The 27,446-nt window shown below is 47.3% G+C and overlaps 1 protein-coding gene and 1 long non-coding RNA gene across 5 annotated transcripts in view; one reads left to right on the forward strand and one right to left on the reverse strand.

Moving 5' to 3' along the window:
• The window catches only part of LOC147114232 (uncharacterized), a 99,435-nt gene that overhangs the window by 36,673 nt on the left and 35,316 nt on the right, over positions 1-27,446 (forward strand). For 3 of the 4 annotated variants that reach the window (XM_085995908.1, XM_085995907.1, XM_085995909.1), the window contains 4 exons: positions 2,986-3,330; positions 5,626-5,898; positions 8,898-9,236; positions 14,004-14,273. In XM_085995908.1, the coding sequence (XP_085852034.1) occupies positions 2,986-3,330; positions 5,626-5,898; positions 8,898-9,236; positions 14,004-14,273 (1,227 nt within the window). The remainder of the gene's footprint in view (positions 1-2,985; positions 3,331-5,625; positions 5,899-8,897; positions 9,237-14,003; positions 14,274-27,446) is intronic. The other variant, XM_085995910.1, reaches the window with a different exon arrangement.
• Positions 5,780-6,593, reverse strand: LOC147114233 (uncharacterized). The gene is made up of 3 exons (XR_015079391.1): positions 6,495-6,593; positions 5,961-6,024; positions 5,780-5,868 (listed from the first exon to the last, which is right to left on the reverse strand). It is a non-coding gene; the product is annotated as an uncharacterized LOC147114233 (long non-coding RNA).

A 27,446-nucleotide genomic window follows, 5' to 3' on the forward strand; every position in this document is an offset into this window, starting at 1 on the left:
AAGCCACTTCCAAAGTTGCAGACAGGATTCGCCATGACCGGAAAATGGTGAAAATAATAATTTTTTTCTGAGACATCAGATTAACGGAAACTTCACACAGTTATTAAAACACACAAGTGCTTACCCTTGTGAATCTACTTGTGTGCAATCTATCGTTACTCGTGCTTCTATGAGGTGCTACCCCTATAGCTTCAGCAGAGATAGAGGCAGGCTGATCATTTCCCTGCTGCGAAATGCACAGACACTTTTGGTGGACGTCCTCTAGGACGAGGAGCCTGTGTTGGCCCCAGCGAAGTCTGCTCCTCCTGCGAGTGTGCAGGTGCAGACTCGGCCATCGCGATCCCAGGAGGCATGTGGGGCTCTGACTGAGGGGGAGGCAACATGGGAGAAGTGTGAGCACTTTGAGTGGAGCCTCCACTTCCATGTCCCCTCTCACCATCATCCCTCTCATGGGACACCCACACATCACTGCTAGCAAGGAGGTGGACATCACCTTGCTACACAGCAGTGGGGCCATGAGGACCCAAGTCTACATTTACATCCCTCCTAGTGAGGAGGTCTATGAGCATCTGCCATCTATTCTCCATAGATTCCAGGTGCTCCTGAGAGTGGCGCATCAGCTGCTCCATGAAGATGACCATCCTTTCCATGGAAGAGCATAGAGCTGCCATCACCTGCGACACAGTGGTACTCATGTTGGAGATGGACTCTTCCATTCTCTGCACATTTGCAGACATCACAGTCGCAAAATCTGTCAAAGCCTCCTGCACTTCTTGCTGCGCCTCCAGGATCGCCCTCTTTCTCGATGGCCCCCAAGGCAATGCGTCTGCACGCAGCTGAGCAGAGCTGAGATAATCCTGTGCCCTCCAGCATGGAGTCTCCATTGCTGTTCCTGTCTTCACCATCTCCTTTTGCTCACTTGTGACTTGTGAGACACCAGGTGACAACACTACTCTATCTCGCATAGGACCCAGCGAGGTGTGCGTATCTGCACTGGCGTTAGGTGCGCTTATGTCTGCTGATGGTGCACCCTCAGGGCCTGGAGGCTCCTCTGAGGATTTGTCTTCCTCTTCCTCCCAGACAGTTGGGGAGGCTCTGGATGGACCTATGGGAGAGTAAAGAGATGTTTTAGAAATATTATATCAAGAATGAGTAACAATACCATTAAGCACATGATGAACATTCACTGGTTGCTGACATCAGTCCCCAAATGAGTGACTGCTGTATGCCATGTGGTTGTATGAGATGTAATTCTGTCACTAGGTTGCTGAGATGTTCCTCTCTCTGTCTCCCACTTTCGGCTGCTCTGAGACTTTGAGACTTCCAGGGGGACATCCTCTGCTGCATTTAAGTTGGCCAATGATGGACGGCGACCTCCGGTTCTCTCCCTCTCCTTGTGGGCTTTCTTCTCCTGCAAGGTGGGAAAGAAGAGAAGTTTGAGTGAGAGTGATGGAATGACTGTAAGGAAAGTGTGGGTTATGTCTGTAGAGGGAGACTATGGTGGAGTGGGGTGCCAATGCCAAGTGGCCTCCTTGTGTGCTGTTAGTTGGTATGATTGCATTAGGCTGAGGGTGAGTGTGAGTGGTGGTTAGTCAGATGGGGATGTGATAATGTAGATAGAGTGAGAGGGATGGGTGGATGTGCAAGGTATGTTGATGGGAGTAATGATGTGCAGGAGCAGGCTTGGGAAGGCAGAGTGATGGGGATGTGATGAGAGGTACAGCAGGATGAAGTTGAGTGTGGTTTTGCACTCACCTTTCCTGATCTAATGAGATAATTGAAGCATTTCCAGCACTGCACCCAGGTCCTCCTGGCAACATCCCTGCTGTTGACCTCCTCTGCAATCTCCAACCAGGCTCCGTTGGTCTGCTGGGGAGGTCTCTTCCGTCCATCCAAAGAGACGAGGACCTCCCTGCGAGCTCTGTCTCACTCCACAAGCATATGGAGGGACTCATCTGAGAAACTGTGCAGTCATGTTTCCAAGTGTTTGGAACACTCCAATGCTGCAGTACAGAGCCTGCACTATCCTAGATGAACCTTCAAATGCAATGTGGCCATGGCTCCTTTAAATATCCCGGCTGAAAACACCATCAGACCCGCCATCAGACCCGCACCATTTAATAGGGCCGGGTAACGCACAGGGCTGCCTTAATAGGCGCCATTATGGGAAAGTCGATCTCAGGAGAGGAATGGAATGTGGAACGAGGTCACGACCTGCCACGGCGACCGTCCCTATCCGACCCGCCCAGGTAAAGAAAATTCCGGCCTTTACATTTGTTATCAAAGATCACAATGGAGACTGTGGGAAGGGTTGTCTTAAGAGGTGGCATGTGGTGGAGGAGGAGAGATTGCAGTGGTCCAGAATGTCCCTGGAGTGTTAGGGGTATTTGGTGACTGGGCAATGGTATAAAATGGTCCAGAATGTGCACCCACTATCTGGAGTGTAAGAAAGTCCATCTAAATTTCTGGAGCTTTGCTTTGCCCTTGTTACATGATCAGACTAGATACCTGTGGAAATGGAAAAAATAAACCAGGTTGATAAAGGCAGCTGGTTGTATCCAAATATATATTTCCTTCCTCTTCCTTATCTATCTTGATGACATCCTGCGCAGGCACAGGGTTCAACTTCCAGATGTTTGTTGAGGACACCCAGCTCTCCCCCTCCACCATTTCCCACAACCTCCATGACTATCTTTGGTCTTCAGCCTTCAGCCACAGTCTGAAACTACCACTAAATACCTCCACCTCTCAATTTCTCCGTGCCCCTTTATAAACATTCTCCAAACCCTTTTTTTTTCAATGTTCAGACATATCTCCTTACTTTCACATCATTGCTTGTTGTCTTTTGATCCTTTTTCCTATTTCCCCCTCTGTGCAAACAGTCTTGGAAGGTGTTCTTTATCAAAAGTGCTATATAAATATAAGTGTTTGTTAAACCTTTGAGTTGCTCTCTGATTTTAAAATGTTGGTTCTTCTTTCTTGCAGGAAACCAGAATTATATTTATTTTTTCCATCAGGAAGGCAACTTTGTATTGAAAGGCCTGGAAAATCCTGGAAATGGCTCCATTGCCTGGGAATGGAGACCACACACAGGGCAACAAACTACAAAGCTATTGGGAACTTTTCACAGAGAAGATCAGCGGTGGGCGGTACAATGGAGCGAGGAGTACAATAATATACCAGGCATTTCTCAGAGGATACGTGAGGACTGGGGGACCCTTAATCTGAGAATCAGAAACCCCACCTTTGAACTTGCGGGATTGTTCACCTGGACTCAGACACAGCCCAGTACGAAAACCCTGAAACGGTATGAAATCTTTGGGATCAAAGGTAAGTAGCACAACAAATGGAAAGGATGCAATCATATAATTTTTTGTGAGTAATTCCACGAATATTCCTAACAGAATGTTGGGATGATGTGATGATCCTCCAGTTCTATCACCCAGCCCGGAATGAATCTCTCATTAAAAACAGCCGGGTGGGTAAAATCCTCTTTACATTAGAATGAGTGGATGCACGAAGGGCGAGTAATTGTGATAGTTAGCACTAGCATGTTGTTGCAATGTTTGTCCATCCTCCTATAATTCCTGAGACAATGGCCTTGGAGGAGGATGAAGCGGGTGGCGATGGTATAGAATTCGTGGTGAGGGCCAAAGACGATGGCTTCAGTTGCCAAAATATTTAACTGGAGGGAATTGCGTCCCATCCAAGACTAAGGGGGAAAAATTTGGTTGCTTTGCGCCTCCCGTTAGCGCCTAAGAGGGCAAAGCAACTAGTGCCCGGGTGCGGTGCCACCAACGCCACCTGCGAAATTCAGCGGGAGGTTAGCGGCGGCGGTAACCGGTAGCGCCCCCTGACTTACTGCCGGACTCTATGTCCGACGGAGTCAGGGGGGCCTACCTGTGGCTGGAGCAGCGCTATTTAATGGCGAGATGCCTGGTGGCCATTTTTGTTGCTGGCCGCCTGCCAGCACCTGCTTCTGCTGCTGTCCCTGGCCTCCTGAGCAACAGCCCCCCCACCACCCCCCGCGGAGTGCCAGCTGCACTCCATGAGCCCGGCACTTCTCTTGAGTGCCGGGCTCTTTTGCCGGCACTCCGATCCCAGTGGCCCAGCTGGGCCCCGGGTCGCGCTGCACAAGGCCCCTCCCCTTTAAGATGGGGAGGAATGCCAGTAGCTTCCAGTTGCGCCTCGCTTTCCTCTTGGGGCGCTACCATTCAATTTTGGTGGTGGGAATGCTAATTTTTTCGGGGTGTTAAAAGTAGCCAATGGTTATGATAGAGTAAATAATGAGAAACTGTTTCCAGTGGCAGAAGGGTCGGTAACCAGGGAGACAGATTTAAGGTGATTGGCAACCAGATGCGGCCTGAGGAAACATTCTTTTACACAGCGAGTTGTTGTGATCCCGAATGCACTGCCTGAAAGGCTGGTGGAAGCAGATTCAATGGCAACTTTCAAAAGAGAATTGTATAAATACTTGAAGGGAAAATATTTACAGGAAATGGGGAAAGAGCAGGGGAGTGGAACTAATTGGATAGTTCTACCAAAGAGCCGGCACAGACACGATGCACCGAATAGCCGCCTCCTGTGCTGTATCATTCTATGGGCTTGAAATTTGGCCCCTTAGTGCCGGCTGTTTAGGCCGGTTTTTGGAAGAAATGGCATCCGCCTCACTTCCGCCTATTGGTGAAGCAGGCGTTAGGCTCTTAATATATTCAAATAAGCGGCCTAACGCCTGATTCTGCTCCCTCTTGTAAATTTGGCTTGCACCTGAGGCAGTCAGTGCCAGTAACGTTTACTCCTGGGAAAACAAACATTAATCAGTGCCGAATGAAAAAAAGGTAAGTACTTACCATTGTCATCTCCAACCTCACTCCCGACTCCAACCTCCAGGTCCCCCCGATGACCCCCCAATGCGGCCATGACCTCCAGGTCCCCCAGATGGCCCCGACCTCCCCCTGATGTCGTCCCCGAGTCCTGATCACCCCCGCCGATCCTGGCCCCATGTCGCGGCCTACCTCAGTGTGTTTGCTGGGTGTTCAGACGCTCAGCGCGTTCAGTACTGGGCTGATCGCCACAATAATGATAATCAGCAGGCAGAAACAAGTCCCAGTGCTGCCTGCGATCTTTTTACAGGTGCGAGCAAACCTCGCCCCGAGGAACCACTCCCGTTTACGGCCTTATCGGATTTCTAGGCCAAAGATTCTATGTTGCCGAGGAGCAGCATGTAGATGAGGAAGATGAGGGAGCCAAGAGGGACAAGTGGACATTATTTGGGAAATGTTCATAGTCAGCACTAAACACAGCTGGTCAGCATTTGTCTGACTGTGTCTGTTTGCAGAAGAAGAAAATTCTGAATGCAATAGTTCAGAATGTTTATGGAAAGCTATACTACACGTTGTAATGATCAGTAACCTGTCATTCTGGAATGGTACACTAGGTGGTGCTGTATGTATATAAAAGTGGGTTACCCACGATGCACTAGGCTACCCACAAGGCAGCAGTCAAGATGGATGTCTACACCAAGCACACATGGCTCAATAAAGTGTCTAGCAAAAGCTAGCTGTTCTTAATAAAAACAACTAGTTATTAATGAACATAACACATGTCATTGATCTGTTTTTACAGTTGAGACAGATTCACAGAGGCCTGTAATGGGCAGTGACATCACCCTCAGTTGTACCATCTCCAGACTCTCAGATACAGTCAGTCTTCACTGGAAACCAAGAGACTCATCTCAGCAGAACAGGAGGAACAACACTGATGAGATCCATCTGAATAACACGGTTTATCTGATAGTCAAACACGTTGGAGCAGAAAATCAGAATTTGTACACATGGGAAGTGCAGGAAAATGACTCCATTGTTCTCACTGGAAACACAAATGTTGATGTGGATCAGAGTAAGTCCAGAGCTAGCTTGCATTAGGTGTTAAATAGTTACTGATATAAAACTGTTACTCACAAAGTACAGCGAGCACAGGTACCACTGTGGGCTTTTACTGCAGAATGTGGTCCATGTTTTTGCCCTGGAACATGGGTGTAAATATAAAATGGTGACATTAAGAGTTGATGTAACCAACCAGGTGAACTCAATGGATTCATTTCGATTCACATGTATAAATTAAAAAGAATAACATCCATCAATATATAAAAGCAAATGACATTCCAGTCTATGGGCTCCCCCTTGTGATCTGAACTAGATATTCGTGTCTATCGCAAGTGTCTTTTCGTAGTCTCTTTGAAGGCGGACTGTAAAAAGCCTTTGGTGAGACAAGGCCAGAAATGAATTGTTAACCTGCTTTATCTCACAGCGGGTGATAAATAATGAACACGATACACTTTGCCACACTAGTGGGTCAACGACTTGATTTAAACAATTGGGCGAGAACGTTGTCGGTGTCACCGCAACTGGTGTTAAGGGCCGCTGAAAATGGCCGCAGCGCTAAGGAGAATAAATACGTCCGGGGGGGCTGGAGATTGGTGGCGCAGCACTAACCTTCCGTGCACCGCCTCCTGGTGGTGTTAGTGGAGACCTCCGAGGTGAAGTTCCCGTCCTGAAGTTGCGTTCGAGCGTCGCACAGCCTCTGGGAGTGAGGAATTGTGGGCCATTAAAAGGGCTATGAATTAAAGGGACTATGCACTCAGAACTAATACAAATTAAATTGCAGTGCAAAAATGCAGTTTTCAGTCCATACTGCCTGTCGAAAAATAATATAACATTAAAAAGAAGTCCCAAATGTGATTGGTCAGCTCTTAAAGCTGAATTCACTTCCGAACCTCAAAAAGTAGGAAATCTGCTTCAGCACGAACACAAGTGGCTCAGCAAGCCAGGAAAGGGGCACCCAGCATCTCGCACGCAGCACTCCAGCTTTCTGCATGGGGTTAACACTGCAAGATAGCTCTTCTACCTACAAGGGCCAGGAGACCCTCCAGAAAGAAGGATGAGGAACTACATCACCAAGGCTAACACTGCCAGCAGTGTCGCCCCCACCACCTGGGTCCATGCCGAAGGAAGCTTCATGACCTCAGACCACTGGTCAAGGTCAGTAAATACATCTTCAGAAGTCATCTCCTACCAACTGCAGCACCAGCCTCACACACTGCTCAATGCATGACTCGCCTCTCAATCACTCACGTACCAACAATCTTCACCAATCACGAGGCACATCTCCCATTCTTAGCCTCACCTCACCCCCTTGGAGGAGATGGTGCAGGTCATTCTTGGCAGAGGCATGGCTGAGCCCTTGGCCAGCGGCGGGGCTGAAAGGATACAAGATGCTGGTATCCTCACATGTTATCCTCCTTCTGGCATGCACCTCATGCTTTCCTGCCCTCTCATCACCACAACTCCACCCTTGTGCCTTCCTCATTTCACACACCCAAGAAATGCAGCCTGCCCAACCAGCGGTTGGCCAAGAAGAGGGAGGGTGCAGGAGGAGGAGAAGGAGATGATGATGATTAGGATTAGGATTTGACATTCCCAGTCACCAGCCCCTTAAGGCCGACCAGCAAGTCCATTTGCAGTGTCCCCCACTGAAAGTCAGCAGCTTTCCACCAGCCATGCTGCAGCCACTGGGGTAGCACTGCGTGACATCAGTAGGCTAGGCAAAGGCATGCATAAGGATGATGAGTTGATTTCTTGATGTCAAGATGATGTTGTGATGGTTAGTAACAGATGGAAGGAAAGGTGTGGAAATGGGAATTGGGATTGCAATCACTGGTACCACAGGTGGATGATTCCATCCCAGATATCCCAGCCAGAACGGGACTGACTGGGTTGTATCCTTCCTTCAGATGCTGTAAACCTGAAATGACAGCATAAAATGCAGCAAATACTCAGCTGGTCAGGCAGCATCTCGACCTGAGACGTGAACTCTGTTTCTCTCTCCATGGATGTTGTCTCACCTGCTGTGTATTTGCAGCATTTCCTGTCTTTTCAGAGGCCTTCCTTTACCATCTGAGGGCTTGTAAGCATCCAGCAGCACTCCCTACACACTTAACCAGCTTTTAACATCTACTGCAGCAAGCCACTACTTCAATAAAATCAAAAAAAAAAGTCCAAAAGCTTAAATCCAAATTTACCTGAATGATTTGTGTGTCCCTTTAAGAGGTGCTGACATTGCCACTGTCAGCCTGCTTGCATGCCAGGTTTCCCTGGTGTGCTTAGGACCCAGCACTGAATTCAGTGCTGGGGTCAAAGTTTGGAGTGATGATGTTAAGTCGGTGTTGCATTTTTTTCTCCAATGCGCTGCCTGTTACCAACAACGCAAAGCAAACATCGAAAATGGAGGACGCTGCAGGACCCGCTACCAGCTGGTGAAAGATTGGTGGCCGCCACTCTATCGCCATTTTTTGCCGGTAACGGGCGGCGTAAAGCCCCGAATTTTTCACCCATTAACTCCTAACTGCCCTCCTACATGCTAAACTTCTGAGCCTGGCCCATGCTTGCCCTTGCAACTTCTGTATCAAGCCAGACTGACGATGCACCCTTTGATGGACCTGCCTGTTTGCTTCTGTCTCTCTTTGTTTTATCTCCTTCTGTTAACAACCTGTGGGGACCAGATGTGCCCAACACAATGGGTATGAGGCGTTTATTGACAATCGATTGCTGAGACAGTTTAACAAATTGGTTATCCACAGTCCACGGGGAAACAACATCACTTTGACGGGGGCCATGTTTGAGGCAGATGGACTTTGTAGCACAACCCGGCGTTTAAACAATAGGCAGCCTGGGCCGGCAGCCAGTGTATCCGGGTCCCAGCCAATTCCCCTGTCCCAATGCTGCACTCCCAGCTGGCTTATGTCAGGAGAGCGCTGGATGGCCCTGTGGGAATTCAGAACATCTATATTTCAGCAGCTATATAAATCTAACACCTTGTTTCCTGTCTCTCTATTTCAGATATACGCAATAAGAGTTACACACTTTATCGGTCAGGCACCGATCACAGTGAACTCTCCCTGATTTGTGAAGCTGAATCTGAGATCATTAAAACTAAATGGACTTGGAGGTCACGTCATTTTCAGAATCAAGAGAAAGAAATAGCTTCTACATTCAGATCCAAGCCTATCGAAGTAAACAGGACCTACTTTGGGAGTCGACTGGTGCCCACAGTGGGAAATTTTAATGACAAGAACTTCAGTGTGAGGATTGTCCCCGTACTGTTTGAAGATGCAGGAGTTTACACTTGTTCTCTGGGGTTATTCAATTATGTAACCATTAAACTAATCACAGTTAAAGGTAGGAGACAGAATGCTGCAGGTGTTTTCATTGATAAAGTTGGGTAGAGTTTGCGCTTTGGGCACAATCGGCGATTCCGGAACAAATTGCGCCAAAACTGCGCCGGTTTTGAAAAGTGTTTCCCCCTCACCCCCCGAGGGTCCACTCAAACTCATTTACATATCACCAAACACAAAATCTGCCCTGAACCAGCACAATTGGACAGTGAGTTAAAACGTAATTTCTTTTTGCTAATTTTGCTTTAAAAAATATTCTAGGTGTGTATGTAATATGTGTGCTACTTTGAACCTATGGACAGGACTGCACTACTTGTAGGGCGTAGTGATACGCAGTACCACTCCTGGCCATAGGGGTATAAATAGTACTGTGGGTACTGATCTCCCATCAGTTCCCGCCTGTGGGCATGAAGTAAAGACCTACGTGCAGTCCCTACCTCCAACCAGTAAAGACCTGTTTGAGTTATACGTTTAAGTCTTTGTGTTAATTGTTCAATACAATACACATACTTAACACTGGCGACGAGTCGGTTCGAACCCTGCGGCAGTTATTCCACGGCGGCTTCGTCCAAAGACAGGACATTGAAGACAGGTTTCAATCCTCAACACCCCACTCAAAACTGAAGGGCAGGAGAAATCCTGACAGCTTCCAGCGACTGGAAGCGACAGGCATTAGGACCTTGAAGCCTCCATAACCTCGTGGGTAAGCCGAGCAGCGTTGGCTGCAAAGACAGGGCCACCGATCGGGAGATAAGGGCGATCGCAATCCCTGATAAGAGCCGCGGTGAAACGCGCGAGCGGGTAAGCCAGAGCCCGGGAGGGAGCGAGCAAGAGCCGCGCGAGCGGGTGAGCCAGAGGCCGGGAGCCGCTTCAAGTGCGAGGCGCAGCGCGGGCCAGCGATCGGGACCAAAGATAAGGGCCGCACTCGGACTGAAAGGCGCAGCGGCTGCAGAAGCTCAAGGTGCGAGAGCCGCGGTGCACAGCGCGGGCTATCGATCGCACAGAAGATAAGGGCCGAGAGCCGCTTCGGTCAGGAGCCACTTCGCGATCCAGCGATCGCATCCGCTGATAAGGGCCGCACTCGGGCGATCGCGGCGAAGATAAGGGCCGCACTCGGGGGCTGAAGGGAGACGGCGTCGGGGGACGGGTGAAGACCGCCAAGCGCGGGAAAACCGCCATTTTGTGGGCGGAGGACGACGGCAAGAGCGGGAAGCCGCCATCTTTGATAACAAGTAAAGAAAATAAAATCTGAGAAATTGCAAATCTACAATGCCTAAACACGGGAATATTAGCACCTTTGATAGTGACCTCGAAGATTGGCCCATATATGTTGAAAGAGTAAAAAATTATTGTAAGGCCAATAAAATTCGTGACCAAGATAAAGCTCTAACATTATTAAATTTAATGGGTGCGAAGACATACGGGCAATTGAAACACCTGTTATCACCAGATGAACCGGCGGATAAGACGTTCGATGAGATTGTTACTGTCCTGAAAGATCATCTAAACCCCACGCCGCTGATGCTAGCGGAACGATTTAAATTTTACGACAGAAGGCAGCTACAGCATGAAAGCAATGCTGAATATTTGCTGGAATTGCGTAAATTAGCGAAATATTGCCAGTTTGGAATGGGACTGACAGATGCACTACGAGACAAATTTGTGTGTGGTTTATTTAAACAGGATACACAAAAGCGACTGCTCGAGGAGAATGAGCTGACGCTTGAGAAGGCGGTCACTATGGCAGCAGCACACGAAGCCGCAGCGAGAGGCACGGCAGTAATGCAGCTACGGTCACCGGAGCTCAGTGCACACAAATTGGGTGTGAGTTCTGGCAAATGTTATTGTTGTGGAAAGACAACGCATGATCAGAACCAGTGTTGGTTTAAAAACCAAGAATGTAGAACTTGTGGTAGGCTTGGACATATAGCTAGAGTATGCAGGTCAGGGAAGAAGACCAGCAACAAGAAGTCACCGCAAGGAAAATACGCAAAGGTACACAAGGTGACCGAACAGGAGTCCGATTCAGACGCTAGCAGTAATGAACTGGCTAGCTTAAGCTGCAATGAACTGGCTAGCTTAAGAGTACTCAACGCTGGTAAGGGTGCAGACCTCCAGACAATTTGGGTCACTCTTCAGATAGAAGGAGTCCAAGTAAAACTGGAATTGGACACTGGGTCGGCATTGACGGTAATAAATAAGAAAGATTACGGAAAGTTATTCCAACATATTCCCCTACAGGATACGGGGATTATATTGAAAACATACACGGGGCAAAGAGTGTACCCCATCGGGAAAATAGAGGTTGCAGTGGTCCACAAGGGCGAAGACAGTCAAATAATGGACTTATATGTGATATCTGAAGGAGGTCCTCCACTACTAGGACGGGAGTGGATTAGGAAAATGAATATGGACTGGCATTTCCTACAAACAATAACGAGTGAGAACTCGGTGAAGATAGTCGGCCCAGACTCTGGAACGGATGATGGTAAGCCCAACTCAGGTGCAAAAGACAAAGTTTCAGCACAGAATTCCACTGAGCAACAACAACATAGTTTAACTGTGGATTCTGAGTCTGGCAAGTCTACTGATGTGCCCATTTCTGAGGGACACCGGGCTCGAACTCAACTCCATTTCAAACTACAACAGCAATTAGAACAAATGCTTCACCGTTTTGAGCAAGAGTTGAATGCAACGAAAGAGTTCTTTGATATAGAGTTGGAGAATCTGAATAGACAACAGAAGCAGCTGATGGAGAAAATGGAGCAGGAGCACACAAAACGTCTGATGTCAGAGGAGTTAACGGTCAGCCAACTCCTGCATATGCTGAAGGACAGGACTCTGAAATGGGAAAAACTTGAACACGAACTTCAATATTCAAACGAAAGGGGTTCGGAGCTCTCAAAGGTTATTGGAAGAGCTGAGGTGGCAACACAGACTGAGATGACTGCAACAGAGCAGCCCTTGGATGCCAAAAGTACGCTGACTCACGTCAACGTAGAACAACAGACCGCTGAAACAGCTGCTCCGGTAGAGGGATTGAATAGTCCGATCAATCAATCTCCAAAAGAAGTTGAAGTAGTAAAATCTCAAATGAGGTCATTAGTAAACGACTTGCTGAAAGCCCAGAAAAAGCTGGATGAAGAGGTACGCATGAAGAAGTCTCTTCAGGAAAGATGTCTGGACTTGGAACAAAAGCTGGCTAACGCCCAGCTGGGTATGGAGGAAATAGAAGACCCTCTCGCTGGCCTAGCTCAGGACGACACCGAATATTACTATGTCCTGTCCTGCCCAACTTGTAACTTCGACTCCCACCATACAGAAATCATGGAGGAGCACCGAAAGTCTACGGAACATCGGGAGAAGGTGGCTCTACTACGGAAAAAGGAGGAAGAGAAGGAGGAACTGCGCATGCAGCTGGCTGCTGACAGTGGAGCCCAGAGAGTCTCCAAGAAGCAGAAAAGGAAAAGTCGAAACAGAAGATGACCCATCTGAACCATTATTACCTCTACCAGATCACACACGTGGTCCCTCCGAACGGAGCCAATTCAGTTTGGAAGTTCAAACTGTTAAATCCATGGAAGGACTATTGAATGAGTCACTCCAGCAACGTGAACCGACTACACCACAGAGATTGAATCTGTGAACTGTTTTCCGCAGAGACTGAATCTGTGATCTGTTTTGACATGAAGTTATCTATGTATCTATGTTATTCTGTTATGTAAACCTGAAGTTATATATGTATATATGTTATTACGTTATGTTAAATGGGGAGATGACTGTAAAGCTAAGAAGGGAGGAATGTTGTGTATGTAATATGTGTGCTACTTTGAACCTATGGACAGGACTGCACTACTTGTAGGGCGTAGTGATACGCAGTACCACTCCTGGCCATAGGGGTATAAATAGTACTGTGGGTACTGATCTCCCCTCAGTTCCCGCCTGTGGGCATGAAGTAAAGACCTACGTGCAGTCCCTACCTCCAACCAGTAAAGACCTGTTTGAGTTATACGTTTAAGTCTTTGTGTTAATTGTTCAATACAATACACATACTTAACACTAGACTACTTTTAAGAATTGTAACATGGAGCAGTTTGCTTAATACAGCTGAAAGTGGGTTTATCACAAAAAATAATCAGTTTAAATCACAGTATCGATCCGCCACCTGTGAGTAACCAATTTTAAATGACTGAAAATGACCTTAAAAAATACACAGAACTATTTTCTAGTGAGATTGGGGCACAGTAGTCAGTTCCTTAGTAAATTCAAAAACTTTCAAAATGTACGTATTCGTGTCCTTGCGACCAAAAGATCCAGCTTAATTTTTGGAGCCTCCTCGTCGGCCTGCAAACATTTCACAATTAGTGGAAACTCCCGATGGTGATTGATTCACCCTGTGGGCGGGGCCAGTTTTGTGGGCATGGTCAGTTTTGTGGGCGGGGCCGGTTTTGTGGGCAGGGCCAGCTTTGTGGGCGGTGCCAGTGTTGTGGGTGGGTCAGTTTTGTGGGCGTGACCAGTTTTGTAGGTGGGGCCAGTTTTGTGGGTGTGGCCAGTTTTGTAGGCGGAGCCTGCTTCTAGCGAGATGTTTTTAAAACTAGCTCAAAAGATCACGGAAAATCGAATTGCTCTGAACCCAATTTGCACTTAAAATTCCATTATCATTTGCGTTGGTTACACCGATATCAGGCGAATTGTACCGAAAAAACCAACGCAATGGGGTGGAAACTCCAGGACATTGTTTAAAATCTAAATGATTTCCTTGTTTACACAGTCACAGCTGAACCATCTGATGCAGTGACTGAGGGAGACACCGTTACCCTGACCTGCTCTGTCTCTGATGTCACTGAATCAATGAGACTTGTTTGGATCAATAGTGATGGCAAAACTGTTGAAGAGAAAATTTTTAAGGACCAGAAGCAGGAAGAGGATTTGTTACGGCTGATTATTCGGAAAGCCAATAGAGACAGAAGGAACTGGACATGTGTTTTGTTTCATCAAAACACGCCCAGCGTTTTAATTCCATATTATCTGAAGGTTAACAGTAAGTGTCTCAGGTTTTGCACTTTTAACCTCCATAGAAAGTTCTTGTCACTCACTGCTCTTTTATTATGATAACCTCTTCCTTTTCAGATCCTATTGCACTCCACATTACTCAGAGTTCAGACATAGGTGTTCACACATAAACAATTTAACATCAAAATTCAAACTATACAATCAAAGCAATAGAGAGGAGCTGAAGAGGAGAACATTTATTTATATCTTTGGGGTCCATTACACTCCTGTAAGTGTTAAGTCTGTGTGTCCCAGTTATGCTTATTATAAATCACTTGACACAGACCACAAGAATAACTTTAACAGGCCTTTACTATTCGGAGGTCAGGGCTGAACTGCCCAGTAAATCACTACACAACGCTTATATACCGGTGTGGTCACCACTGGTACTACAGTATACAGCAGCCAAGAGAAAGTAGTACATCTCTTAAGGTAGTTCTCTTAAGGTGGAACAGGTTACATACACCACAATCCTCCCTTTTTAGCTTAACAGTTATATCCCCATTTAACATAACATAATAACATATAGATATATATATATATACAACTTCATGCAAAACAGTTCAAAGATTCAGTCTCTGAGGAGGCCTCCTGATTCGAGTTGGATAACGCCTTTCAGGGGTCTCTGATTCTCGTTGCTGGGGTGACTCATCTAGTTGATCTCTTATGTATTGGACATCATCATCAGGTACATTCACTTCTGAGGTAGATGCTTCAGGTTCACTAACTTCTTCCACGGTTGTCTCTGCCGTAACCATGGGTTCGACCCTTGTTCTCGATTCTACCAGTTGGTCAGCATGACGCCATATTACATTTTCACCAATATCTACCGTGTACATCAGGGTTCCTTGTCTGGCCCGAATTGTTCCAGATTGCCATTTCTCGTTTTTATAGTCCCGGGCTAACACTGGTTGTCCTATTTCGAAACTCCGAGTGGTCTTGTTATTTATATGCTGGAACTGTTTGTTTTCGACTTCCCTCCGCACATTTGGTTTTAACAAGTCCAACCTGGACCGCAACCTCCTGTTATAGAACATCATGGCAGGACTTTGGTTTGTCACTGCATGAGTGGCGTTTCGATATGCCAGTAGGAATTTGTCCACCTTGTGTTGTAGTGGAATCTGATCTTCGCTCATGGCCTTTATTGCTTTTTTGAACGTTTGTACAGGTAGACTACCCTTTATCCGGACTTCCGAAAACCGAAACCCTCTAAAAACCGAAGGTTTTTTCGTTCAGCGTAAGTCGTGCGTACGAACGAAAAAACCTTCGGTTTTTAGAGGTTTCCAGTTTCGGAAGTTCGGATAAAGGGTAAGTCGTGCGCACGACCCCCCGCCGACCCCCCCGCGGACCCCGCCGGCCCCGACAACCGCCGACCCCGCCAGCCCCGACAACCGCCGACCCCCCCGCGGACCCCGCCGGCCCCGACAACCGCCGACCCCCCCGCGGACCCCGACAACCGCCGACCCCGCCAGCCTCGACAACCGCCGACCCCCCCGCGGACCCCGCCGGCCCCGACAACCGCCGGCCCCGCCAGCCCCGACAACCGCCGACCCCCCCGCGGACCCCGCCGGCCCCGACAACCGCCGACCCCCTCGCCGGCCCCGACAACCGCCGACCCCCCCGCGGACCCCGCCGGCCCCGACAACCGCCGACCCCGCCAGCCCCGACAACCGCCGACCCCCCCGCGGACCCCGCCGGCCCCGACAACCGCTGACCCCCCCGCCGGCCCCGACAACCGCCGACCCCGCCAGCCCCGACAACCGTCGACCCCCCCGCGGACCCCGCCGGCCCCGACCCCCGCCGACCCCGACTGACTTACGCTGAGCATCAGCGTAAGTCGTGCGCACGACCCCCCGCCGACCCCCACGCGGACCCCCGCCGACCCCCCCGCGGACCCCCGCCGACCCACCTTCCGAAATCCGAAATTCTCCTTTATCCGAAACTCGGCTGGTCCCGAGGTTTTCGGATAAAGGATAGTCTACCTGTACAAATCTCTCGGCCAACCCGTTTGTAGCCGGATGATATGGGGCAGAGGTATAATGTTTCACCCCATTCTTCTTCATGAATTTCTGGAATTCTTCTGACACGAACTGCGGTCCGTTGTCTGAACATATTTGTTCTGGCAATCCATTCCTTGCAAATATCGTTCTTAGCACCGCGATCGTCTTTTCCGAGGTAGTGGTAGTCATCTTAATCACTTCTGGCCATTTAGAATGTGTGTCCACCGCAATTAAAAACATGGAGTCCATGAATGGACCAGCAAAGTCAATATGTACATGTTGCCATGGGGTTGAAGGCCATTCCCATGGATGCAGCGGTGCAATCGGAGGTGCATTTTGCACTTTTTGGCACCCTGAGCAGCTTTTCGTCAGATCCTCTATCTGTTGGTCGATACCCGGCCACCACACATAAGCCCTAGCAAGGCTTTTCATCTTGACTCCCCCCAGATGACCTTCATGCAGTTCCTTTAGAACTCTCTCTCTTAACTTAGGAGGAATAATCACCCTTGTTCCATACATCAATGTTCCTTGACAGACGGACAGCTGTTCTCGTCTTGCTGAGAATGCCGGTAACAGTGGATCACCATGTGCTGGCCATCCCTTCACTGTCACTTCGTAGACCCGGGACAGTGTCGGGTCGTTCCTGGTTTCTCTTTCAATACTTGCATTGGTGACTGGTAAACATTCGATGATGGTCGAGTGAAATAACTCAACAGGGTCAACCGTCGGTGCCTCCTCCTCTGTAGGTAGTGGCAGGCGCGACAGCCCATCAGCATTACCATGCTGCTTTGTACCTTTGAATTCGATCTGATATTGATGTGCCAATAGGAAAAGGGACCATCTCTGGAGTCTCTGTGCTGTCATCACTGAAACACCCTTCTTAGGGTTAAAAATGGATACCAACGGCTGGTGGTCTGTCAGAAGCGTAAACTTTTGGCCCTGCAGGTAATGATTAAACTTCTTTACTCCCCACACAAGGCTGAGAGCCTCCCTATCTATCTGAGCATAGTTGTGCTCAGCGGAGGTCAATGATCTGGATGCGAACGCGACTGGCCTCTCCAGGCCATTTGGCAACTTGTGTGAGAGTACTGCCCCAATACCATATGGAGAAGCATCACAAGCCAAACAAATAGGCAGCGTTGGGTTGAAGTGAGCCAACACTTCCTCTGAGGTGATCAATGCCTTGCTTTTGCGAAAGGCCCTCTTACAGTCCTCGCTCCACTTCCATGGTACTCCCTTCTGCAAACGAGCGTTCAGCGGGTGCAGCACCATGGATAAATTTGGCAGAAACTTATGGTAATAGTTAATCAACCCTAGGAACGACCTCAACTGGGATACATTATCCAGAGCGGGAGCCTTCGCAACAGCTTCGATCTTGTCAGGAGACTTATGAAGCCCCTCCTGGTCAATGACATGACCACAGTACGAGATCCGCTTCTGAAAGAACTCACATTTCTGGCAATTAACTCGAAGTCCATATTCTTTCAATCTGGTGAGCACCAGTTCCAAATTTGCAAGGTGTTCCTCGTCATCATCTCCTGTAATCAGAATATCGTCCAGGTAACATTGTGTGCCTGGAATGCCCTGTAATACCTGCTCCATGGCCCTCTGCCAAATTGCTGGAGCCGATGCCACTTCAAAAACCAATCTATTATACCGGTACAAGCCTCCATGCGTGTTGATCGTGAGATACTGGCGTGACTCTTCCTCAACTTCCATCTGTAAGTACGCCTGCGCCAGGTCTATCTTGGTGAAGTGTTTCCCGCTAGACAACGAAGCGAAGATATCCTCAATCCGCGGAAGCGGATACTGCACCGTGTGAAGCACCGGATTAACAGTGATCTTGAAATCTCCACAGATGCGAATCTTCCCCGGTTCCCCCAGCTTGTTGCTCGATGAACGCTTCATGACGGGAACAATGGGCGTGGCCCACTCACTCCAGTCTACCTTAGACAGTACTCCTGAACGTTCTAGCCCTTCCAGCTCAGCTTCCACAGCAGGTCGTATCGCATAAGGTACCGGTCTGGCTTTGAAAAATTTTGGGTTTGCATGTTCTTCAACCTTGATGTTTGCCGTAATTCCTCTCAGTGTTCCCAGTCCCTGTTGGAACACCTCTTTAGCAACGTCCAATATTCTGGACAATCGTTTAGGTTTGACATCTTTTTTACCGGAATCTACCGTTAGTGCTTTTAAGGAATGCCAGTCCATATTTATTTTCCTAATCCACTCCCGTCCCAGTAGTGGTGGACCTCCCTCAGGTAGCACATATAAGTCCATTCCTCGGCTTTCTTTGCCCTTGTGGACCACCTTTACCTCTATCTTCCCGATGGGGTATACTCTTTGCCCCGTGTATGTTTACAATACAATCTCCGTATCCTGTAGGGGAATATGTGGGAATAACCTTTTGTAATCTTGCTTATTCCTGACCGTCAATGCCGATCCAGTGTCCAATTCCATCTTCACTTGGACTCCTGCTATCTGAAGTGTGACCCAAATTGTTTGGAGGTCTGCTTCATTACCAACATTGTGTACTCTTAGACTACCCAGTTCATTACTGCTGGAGTCTGAATCTGACTTCTGTTCGTTCGAACTGTTCTCTGTCACCTTGTGTACCTTTCTGTACTTTTCCTGCGATGACTTTTTGTTGCTGGTCTTCTTTCCTGACCGGCATACTTTAGCTATGTGACCAAGCCTGCCACATTTTCTGCATTCCTGATTTTTGAACCAGCACTGGTTCTGATCGTGCGTTGTCTTTCCACAACGATAACATTTTACTGTACCCAAGACCATTTGATTGGTGCTGAGTTCCGGTGACCGTAGCTGCATTTCCACAGTGCCTCTCGCTGCGGCTTCGTGCGATGCTGCAATAGTGACAGCTTTATCAAGCGTAAGATCATTCTCCTCAAGCAGTCGCTTTTGTGTTCCTTCTTTTAACAATCCACACACAAATTTATCTCTCAGCGCATCTGCTAGTCCTGTTCCAAACTGACAGTACTTTGATAGCTTACGCAGTTCAATTAAAAATTCAGCGTTGCTTTCGTCTTTCAGCTGCGTTCTTCTGTCAAATTTAAATCGTTCCGCTATCATCAGCGGCGTGGGGTTTAAATGATTTTTCAGGACAGTAACAATATTCGCGAAAGTCTGATCCGCCGGTTTATCTGGTGATAGAAGGTGCTTCAATAGCCCGTATGTCTTCGCACCCATTGAGCTTAATAAGGTTAGTGCTTTCTCATCATCTGGTACCTTATTTGCTTTACAATAAACTTCCATGCGTTCTACATACGTGGTCCAATCTTCGATATCGCTATCAAAGGTATTAATGTTCCCATGTTTAGGCATCCTTGAAAGTTTTTAAAATTTTACTTTTTCTCAAAATGGCAGCTTCCCGCGCTTGTCTTCTTCCCCCGCCTACTAAAATGGCGGCCTCCCTCGCTTGGCGGTCTTTCCCGCGCTTGTCTTCTTCCCCCGCCGACTACAATGGCGGATTCCCGCGTTTGCCTTCTTCCCCCGCTGGCTGCAATGGCGATTGCCGTGCTGCTGCCGTTCTCGCCTCCCCAGCGGTTCTCAATTCCCCGACGCTGCTTTTACTCCCCCGCGGTTCCCGTGGGCATTCACGCTTCCCCTGCTGTTGCGCCTCTCAGCCCCGCATGCAGCCCGGTCCTTTACACCGGCTGCGTTTGAGTTCTCCGCGGCTCTCGTGCCTTAAGCTGCCCCAGTCGCTGCGCCTCTCGGCCTCGATTGCAGCCCGGCCCTTTTCACCGGTCGTGGTCGAGTTCTCCGCCCTTTTTCCTCCGTTTTCCCTCCCCCACTCCACAGTCAACGCGGCCGACTTTCTGCTCGTGTCGCTGATCGGCTTACCCACCACCGTGGTAGAAGGGATGATCACTGCCTGTCGCTGATGGAGGGCTTCGTGGTCAGAATTTTTCTTTTTAACCCGGGTTCTCGATGCCTCCCGTGCGATGGTGCTCAGCAGGATGATGAGGGCGGATGCCTCTTCTCGACGCCCGTTCTGAGGATGAAGCTGCCTTGGATGTAAAACTGCCGCAGGGTAAGATCGGACTCGTCACCACTGTTAAGTCTGTGTGTCCCAGTTATGCTTATTATAAATCACTGGACACAGACCACAAGAATAACTTTAACAGGTCTTTACTATTCGGAGGTCAGGGCTGAACTGCCCAGTAAATCACTACACAACGCTTATATACCGGTGTGGTCACCACCGGTACTACAGTATACAGCAGCCAAGAGAAAGTAGTACATCTCTTAAGGTAGTTCTCTTAAGGTGGAACAGGTTACATACACCACAGTAAGGAGTCTTTTAAATGTTAAATCCCCTCCTGCCCACTGTAATAAGACTAGATGCCAGTAACAGAATGGTTTTTCTTGCATCCAGTGTTGCTGTGGTGGGTAATGATGGAAAATGTGACTCATGATGTCACTCTGTCCCTGCCACTCATTTGAATATGACCAATAAGTGACCAATGGCATTTCAGGATTCAAATCCTTGCAGTGGCGGCGATTGGCCGGGGAATGATTGGCCGCGGAATGATTGGCCGGGAAATGATTGGCCGCGGAATGATTGGTTGGGGATTGTTTGGCTGGGGAATGATTGGCCGGGGAATGATTGGCCGGGGAATGATTGGCCGGGGAATGATAGAAAAGAACATAAGAAATAGCAGCAGGAGTAGGCCATTTGGCCCTTCGAGCCTGCTCAGCCATTCAATAAGATCATGGCTGATCTCCTACCACATCTCTTTCCTGAACTATCACCATATCCCTTGATTCCCTTAATATTAAAAAATCGATCGATCTCTGTCTTGAATATACTCAACGACTGAGTCTCCACAGTCCTCTGGGGTAGAGAATTCCAAAGATTCACCAGCTTCTGAGTGAAGAAATTTCTCCTCATCTCAGTCCTAAATGGCTGACCCCTTATTCTGAGACTGTGACCCCTAGTTCTACACACCCCAGCTAGAGGAAACATCCTCCCATCCTCCTTGCATCTAACCTGTCAAGCCCTGTAAGCATTTTGTATGTTGCAATGAGATCACCTCTCATTCTTCTAAACTCTTGAGGATATGGGCCTAGTCTACTCAATCTCTCCTCATAGGACAATCCCCCCATCCCAGGAACCTGTCTGGTGAACCTTTGTTGCACGCCCTCTATGACAAGTATATCCTTCCTTTGGTAAGGAGACCAAAACTGTGCACAATGCTCCAGGTGTGGTCTCACCAGGGCCCTATATAATTGCAGTAAGACGCCTTTACACTTATACTCAAATCTTCTTGTCATAACGGCCAAAATACCATTTGCTTTCCTAATTGCTCGCTGTACCTGCATGTTAAATTTCAGTGATTCGTGTACAAGGACACCCATGTCCCTCTGAACACCAACATTTCCCAATCTCTCACCATTTAAAAAATACTCTGCTTTTCTATTTTTCCTACCAAAGTGGATAACTTCACATTTCTCCATATTATATTCCATTTGCCATGTTCTTGCCCATTCACTTAGCCTGTCTATATCCCCTTGAAGCCTCCTTGCATCCTCCTCACAACTTACATTCCCACCCAGCTTTGTATCAGCTGAAAACTTGGATATATTACATTTGGTCCCCTCATTCAAATCATTGATGTAGATTGTGAATAGCTGAGGCCCAAGCACTGATCCTTGCGGTACCCCACTACTTACAGCCTGCCTACCTGGAAATGACCCATTTATTCCTACTCTCTGTTTTCTGTCCGTTAACCAATCCTCAATCAATGCAGTATGTTACCCCCAATCCCATGAGCCCTAATTTTGTTTGATAACCTTTTGTGTGGCACCTTATCGAATGCCTTCTGAAAATCCAAATACAGCACATCCACTGGTTCCCCCTTATCTATTGTGCTAGTTACAACCTCAAAAACCTCTCTCAGATTTGTTAAATACGATTTCCCTTTCATATATCCATGTTGACTCTGCCCAAACCTATTATTATTTTCTAAGTGCCCTGTTACCATGTCCCTAGTAATAGATTCTAGCATTTTCCCTGCTACTGTTGTCAGGCTAACTGGTTTGTAGTTTCCCATTTTCTCTCTCCCTCCTTTCTTAAATAGTGGGGTTACATTTGCTCCATTCCAATCTGCAGGAACTGTTCTAGAATCTATAGAATTTTGGAAAATAACAACAAATGCAACCACTATCTCTACAGCCAAATCTTTCAAAACCCTAGGATGTAGGCCATCAGCTCCAGGGGATTTATTGGCTTTCAGTCCCATTAATGTTTCCAGTACTACATTTTTACTAATACTAATATCTTTCAGTTCCTCATTCTCGCTGGACCCTTGGTTCTCCACTATTTCTGGGAAGATTATTGCGTCTTCTTCCGTGAAGACAGATATAAAGGGCAGGATTTTCATTGTGCCGTGGAGTCGGGATTGGAGGTGTGGGGCGGGGGGGGGGGTTAAAATCCCCAAATTAGGGGTCCCGAACCCATCCGGCACCCAAACCCGCCTCCATGCCAGTTTCAAAGGAGGCGGGTACCCGCCCCGCACTGGGACCCGCCTACCCGAGGCGGGAAGGGATTAGTGCCAATTAACTGCCTGTTAACATAGAAACATAGAAACATAGAAGATAGGAGCAGGAATAGGCCATTCGGCCGCTCAAGCCTGCTCCGCCATTCAATGCAATCATGGCTGATCATCCAAATTCAGTACCCCGTCCCTGCTTTCTCCCCATATCCCTTGATCCCTTTAGCCTTAAGAAATATATCCAACTCCTTCTTGAATATATTTAATGAATTGGCCTCTCCTGCCTTCTGTGGTAGAGAATACCACAGGTTCACCACTCTCTGGGTGAAGAAATTCCTCCTTATCTCTGTCCTAAATGGCTTACCCCTTATCCTTAGACTGTGACATAGAAACATAGAAGATAACAGGAAGTTAACAGGCAGTTTTTAGCCTAATCCCTATTTTGAAGGTAGAAGTGTGAGATTCCCGATGGCTCCAAACCACGCCAAGTTAGAGGAGGCGGGCCGTCAGGTTGAAGGACTTGGAGGGTCGAGATGTCGGTGTTCAGGTGAGTGATGTGTGCATGAGTGCAAAGGTAAGATAGCATAAGATCCAAGGAGAGGATATATAAATTGGCCAGAAAAAGCAGTAAGCCTGAGGATTGGGAGCAGGTTAGGATTCAACAAAGGAGGACAAAGGGATTAATTAAAAGGGGGAAAATAGCGTATGAGAGTAAGCTTGCAGGGAAAATAAATACTGACTGTAAAAGCTTTTATAGATATGTGAAGAGAAATAGATTGGTGAAGTCAAGCATAGGTGCCTTGCAGTCAGAATCAGGGGAATTTATAATGGGGAACAAAGAAATGGCTGACCAATTAAATACATACTTTGGTTCTGCCTTCACAAAGGAGGACACAAATAAATTCCCAGAGATGTCGGTGAACATAGGATCTAATGAAAGGGAGGATCTGATAGAAATCAGTATTTGTAGGGAAATTGTGTTAGAGAAATTGATGGGATTGAAGGCCGATAAATCCCCAGGGCCTGATAATCTACATCCTAGGGTACTTAAGGAAATGGCCCTAGAAATAGTAAATGCATTGCTGGTCATCTTCCAAAATTCGATAGACTCTGGAACAGTACCCATTGATTGGTGGGTAGCTAATGTTACCGCTCTGTTTAAAAAAGGTGGCAGAGAGAAAACGGGGAATTACAGACCGGTAAGCCTGACATTGGTTGTGGGGAAAATGCTAGAGTCCATTATAAAAGATGTAATAGCAGAGCACTTGGAAAACAGTGACCGGATCGGACAAAGTCAACATGGATTTACAAAAGGTAAATCGTGCTTGACTAATCTACTGGAATTTTTTGAGGATGTAACTGGTAAAATAGATAAGGGAGAACCAGTGGATGTGGTGTATTTGGACTTTCAAAAGGCTTTCGATACGGTCCCGCGTGTAAATTTAAGGCACATGGGATTGGGGGCAAGGTATTGACTTGGATAAAGAACTGGTTAGCAGACAGAAAGCAAAGAGTTGGAATAAACGGGTCTTTTTCCAAGTGGCAGGCAGTGACTAGTGGGGTACCGCAGGGATTGGTCCTTGGACCCCAGCTATTCACAATATATATTAATGATCTAGACGAGGGAACTAGATGTAATATCTCCAAGTTTGCAGACGACACAAAGCTGGGTGGGCGTGCGTGCTGTGAGGAGGATGCCGAGAAACTCCAGTGTGATTTGGACAGGTTGGGTGATTGGGCAGAAGCATGGCAGATGCAATATAATGTGGATAAATGCGAGGTTATCCACTTTGGTGTCAAAAACAAGAAGGCAGATTATTATCTGAATGGCAATAGATTGGGAGAAGGGGAAGTGCAACGAGACCTGGGCGTCCTTGTGCACCAGTCGCTGAAGGTAAGCATGCAGGTACAGCAGGCGGTTAAGAAGGAAAATGGTATGTTGGCCTTCATAGCGAGAGGGTTTGAGTACAGGTACAGAGATGTCTTGCTGCAGTTGTACAGGGCGTTGGTGAGACCACACCTTGAGTATTGAGTGCAGTTTTGGTCACCGTTCCTGAGGAAGGATGTTCTTGCCATGGAAGGAGTGCAGCGAAGATTCACCAGGCTGATGCCTGGGATGGCAGGAATGACGTATGAGGAGAGATTGTGTCGATTGGGCTTGTACTCGCGGGAGTTTAGAAGAATGAGAGGGGATCTCATTTAAACTTATAAAATTCTAACAGGACTAGACAAACTAGATGCAGGAAGGATGTTCCCGTTGGTCGGGGAGTACAGAACCAGGGGCCACATTCTAAGGATAAGGGGTAAGCCACTTAGGACTGAGATGAGGAGGAATTTCTTCACCCAGATAGTGGTAAACCTGTGTAATTCTCTACCACAGAAGGCAGTAGAGGCCAATTCATTAAATATATTCAAGAAGGAGTTGGATATATTTCTTAAGGCTAAAGGGATCAAGGGATATGGGGAGAAAGCAGGGACAGGGTACAGAATTTGGATGATCAGCCATGATCGCATTGAATGGCGGAGCAGGCTCGAGGGGCCGAATGGCCTACTCCTGAACCTATCTTCTATGTTTGATGTGTCTAAAGTGATTAAAGAAGTGTAAATTACCTTTTCTTACCTTTTCAGCCTTCCTTCCTTTAGGTCCCGTGAGTCCCTCATCTCACCGGTACAGAAAGCAGAATGGCTGCGAACTGTCAAAAGTGACAGCCTGCAACTTTCTGTGCAGGAGAGATTTCTAACTGAGTCTGTGGAGATGGACTCAGGTTAGAAGTAAGACTGTCAGTGTTTGACAGCTTCAAACAGCTGTGAAACACTGATATTTCATCTGTCAGAACCTCTTGACAGATGAAATTTCAGTCTGTGACGTCACCTGTTGCCGGGTTGCCCTTAATTGGCCTGCTGAGCCTGCTGGGCGGGCTCAACAAGGTCAATCAAGTTAAAATCGCGTGGACTGGCCGCATCTCGATGGAGGTATGACTACAACCCTGAAAGTTGTAGTCCCGCCTCAAACCCGACTCCTGAGTTACATTCCTCCCCAAAGTATTTGTTTAATATCTCAGCCATTTCCTTATTCCCCATTATAATTTCTCCTGTCTCAGCCTGTAAGGGACCCACATTTACTTTCGCTAATCTTTTCCTTTTTCCATACTTATAGAAGCTTTTACAATCTCTTTTTATGCCTCCTGCTAGTTTACTCTCATATTCTATATTCCGTTTCTGTATCAATTTCTTGGCCCTCCTTTGCTGAATTCTAAAATACTCCCAATCCTGAGGCTTACTACACTTTTTGGCAGCATTATAAGCCTCTTCCTTTGATGTAATACTATCTATAACTTCTCTTGTTAGCCACGGTTGGACCACTTTTCCTGTGGGGTTTTTGTGTCTTAAAGGAATGTATATATGTTGTAAATTATGTATTAATTCATTAAATGCTAGCCATTGCTCATCCACTGTCATACCTTTTAATGTAGTTTCCCAATCTACCTTAGCCAACTCGCACCTCATACCTACATAATTTGCTTTGTTTAGATTTAAGACCCTAGTTTCGGATTTAACTATGTCACTTTCAAACTCAATATATAATTCTATCATATTATGGTCACTCTTCTCTAATGGCCTCTTTACTACAAGGTTAGTAATTAACCCTTTCTTGCTACACAATACTAGAATTAAAATAGTCTGTTCCCTAGTTGGTTCATCAACATACTGATCTAGAAAACTGTCTTGCGTACGTTCCATGAATTCGCCCTCCACACTTTCACAGCAAATTTGGTTTGCCCAGTCTATATGTAGATTAAAGACCCCCATGATTACTGTATTACCCTTGTTACATGCACCTCTAATTTCCTGATTTATACTCTGCCCTACATTACAACTACTGTTTGGGGGCCTATAAACAACTCCCACCAATGTTTTCTGCCCCTTCCTGTTTCTTAGCTCCACCCACACTGATTCTACTTCTTGATTTTCAGAGCTAAGATTCTTTCTCTCTACTGTCTTTGTCCCATCCTTTATTATCAGGACTACCCCGCCTCATTTTCCATTTTGCCTATTCCTTCTAAAAGTTATGTATCCTGGAATATTTAGTTCCCAACCTTGGCCACTTTGCAACCACGTCTCTGTTATGGCTATTAGATCAAACCTGTTCTATCTGCGCTATTAATTCATTTGTTTTGTTGCGAATGCTTCGCGCATTCAGATATAATGCCTTTAGATTTGACTTATTTCTCTTCTCCCCTGATGTCACCTTCGTCACTGATGCTTTATTACCTTTGTTACTCTCTCTGCCCTTCCTGACCCACTCTGCTTATTTTTACCCAAATCTCTACTCTGCTCTAGAACCTTGATACTTCTCTCGCTGCTTTAAAATTTACTCTTTCCTGAATCCTCCCGCCCCGCCCCCCCTTCATTAGTTTAAAGCCCTGCCTACTGTCCTAGTTATTCGGTTCGCCAGGACACTGGTCCCTGCCCGGTTCAAGTGGAGCCCATCCCAACGGAACAGCTCCCTCTTTCCCCAGTACTGGTGCCAGTGCCCCATGAACCGAAACCCCTTCCTCCCACACCACTCTTTGAGCCATGCAATTAAACCTCTAGGGGGAAAAATTCAGTTCATTTGTGCCTCCTGTTAGCACCGTGCTAATGGGGCAC

The sequence above is a fragment of the Somniosus microcephalus genome, chromosome 8, assembly GCF_052327205.1.
Source record: "Somniosus microcephalus isolate GS21.2 chromosome 8, FLI_Smic_1.0, whole genome shotgun sequence".
In the NCBI taxonomy this organism is placed as follows: domain Eukaryota; kingdom Metazoa; phylum Chordata; class Chondrichthyes; order Squaliformes; family Somniosidae; genus Somniosus; species Somniosus microcephalus.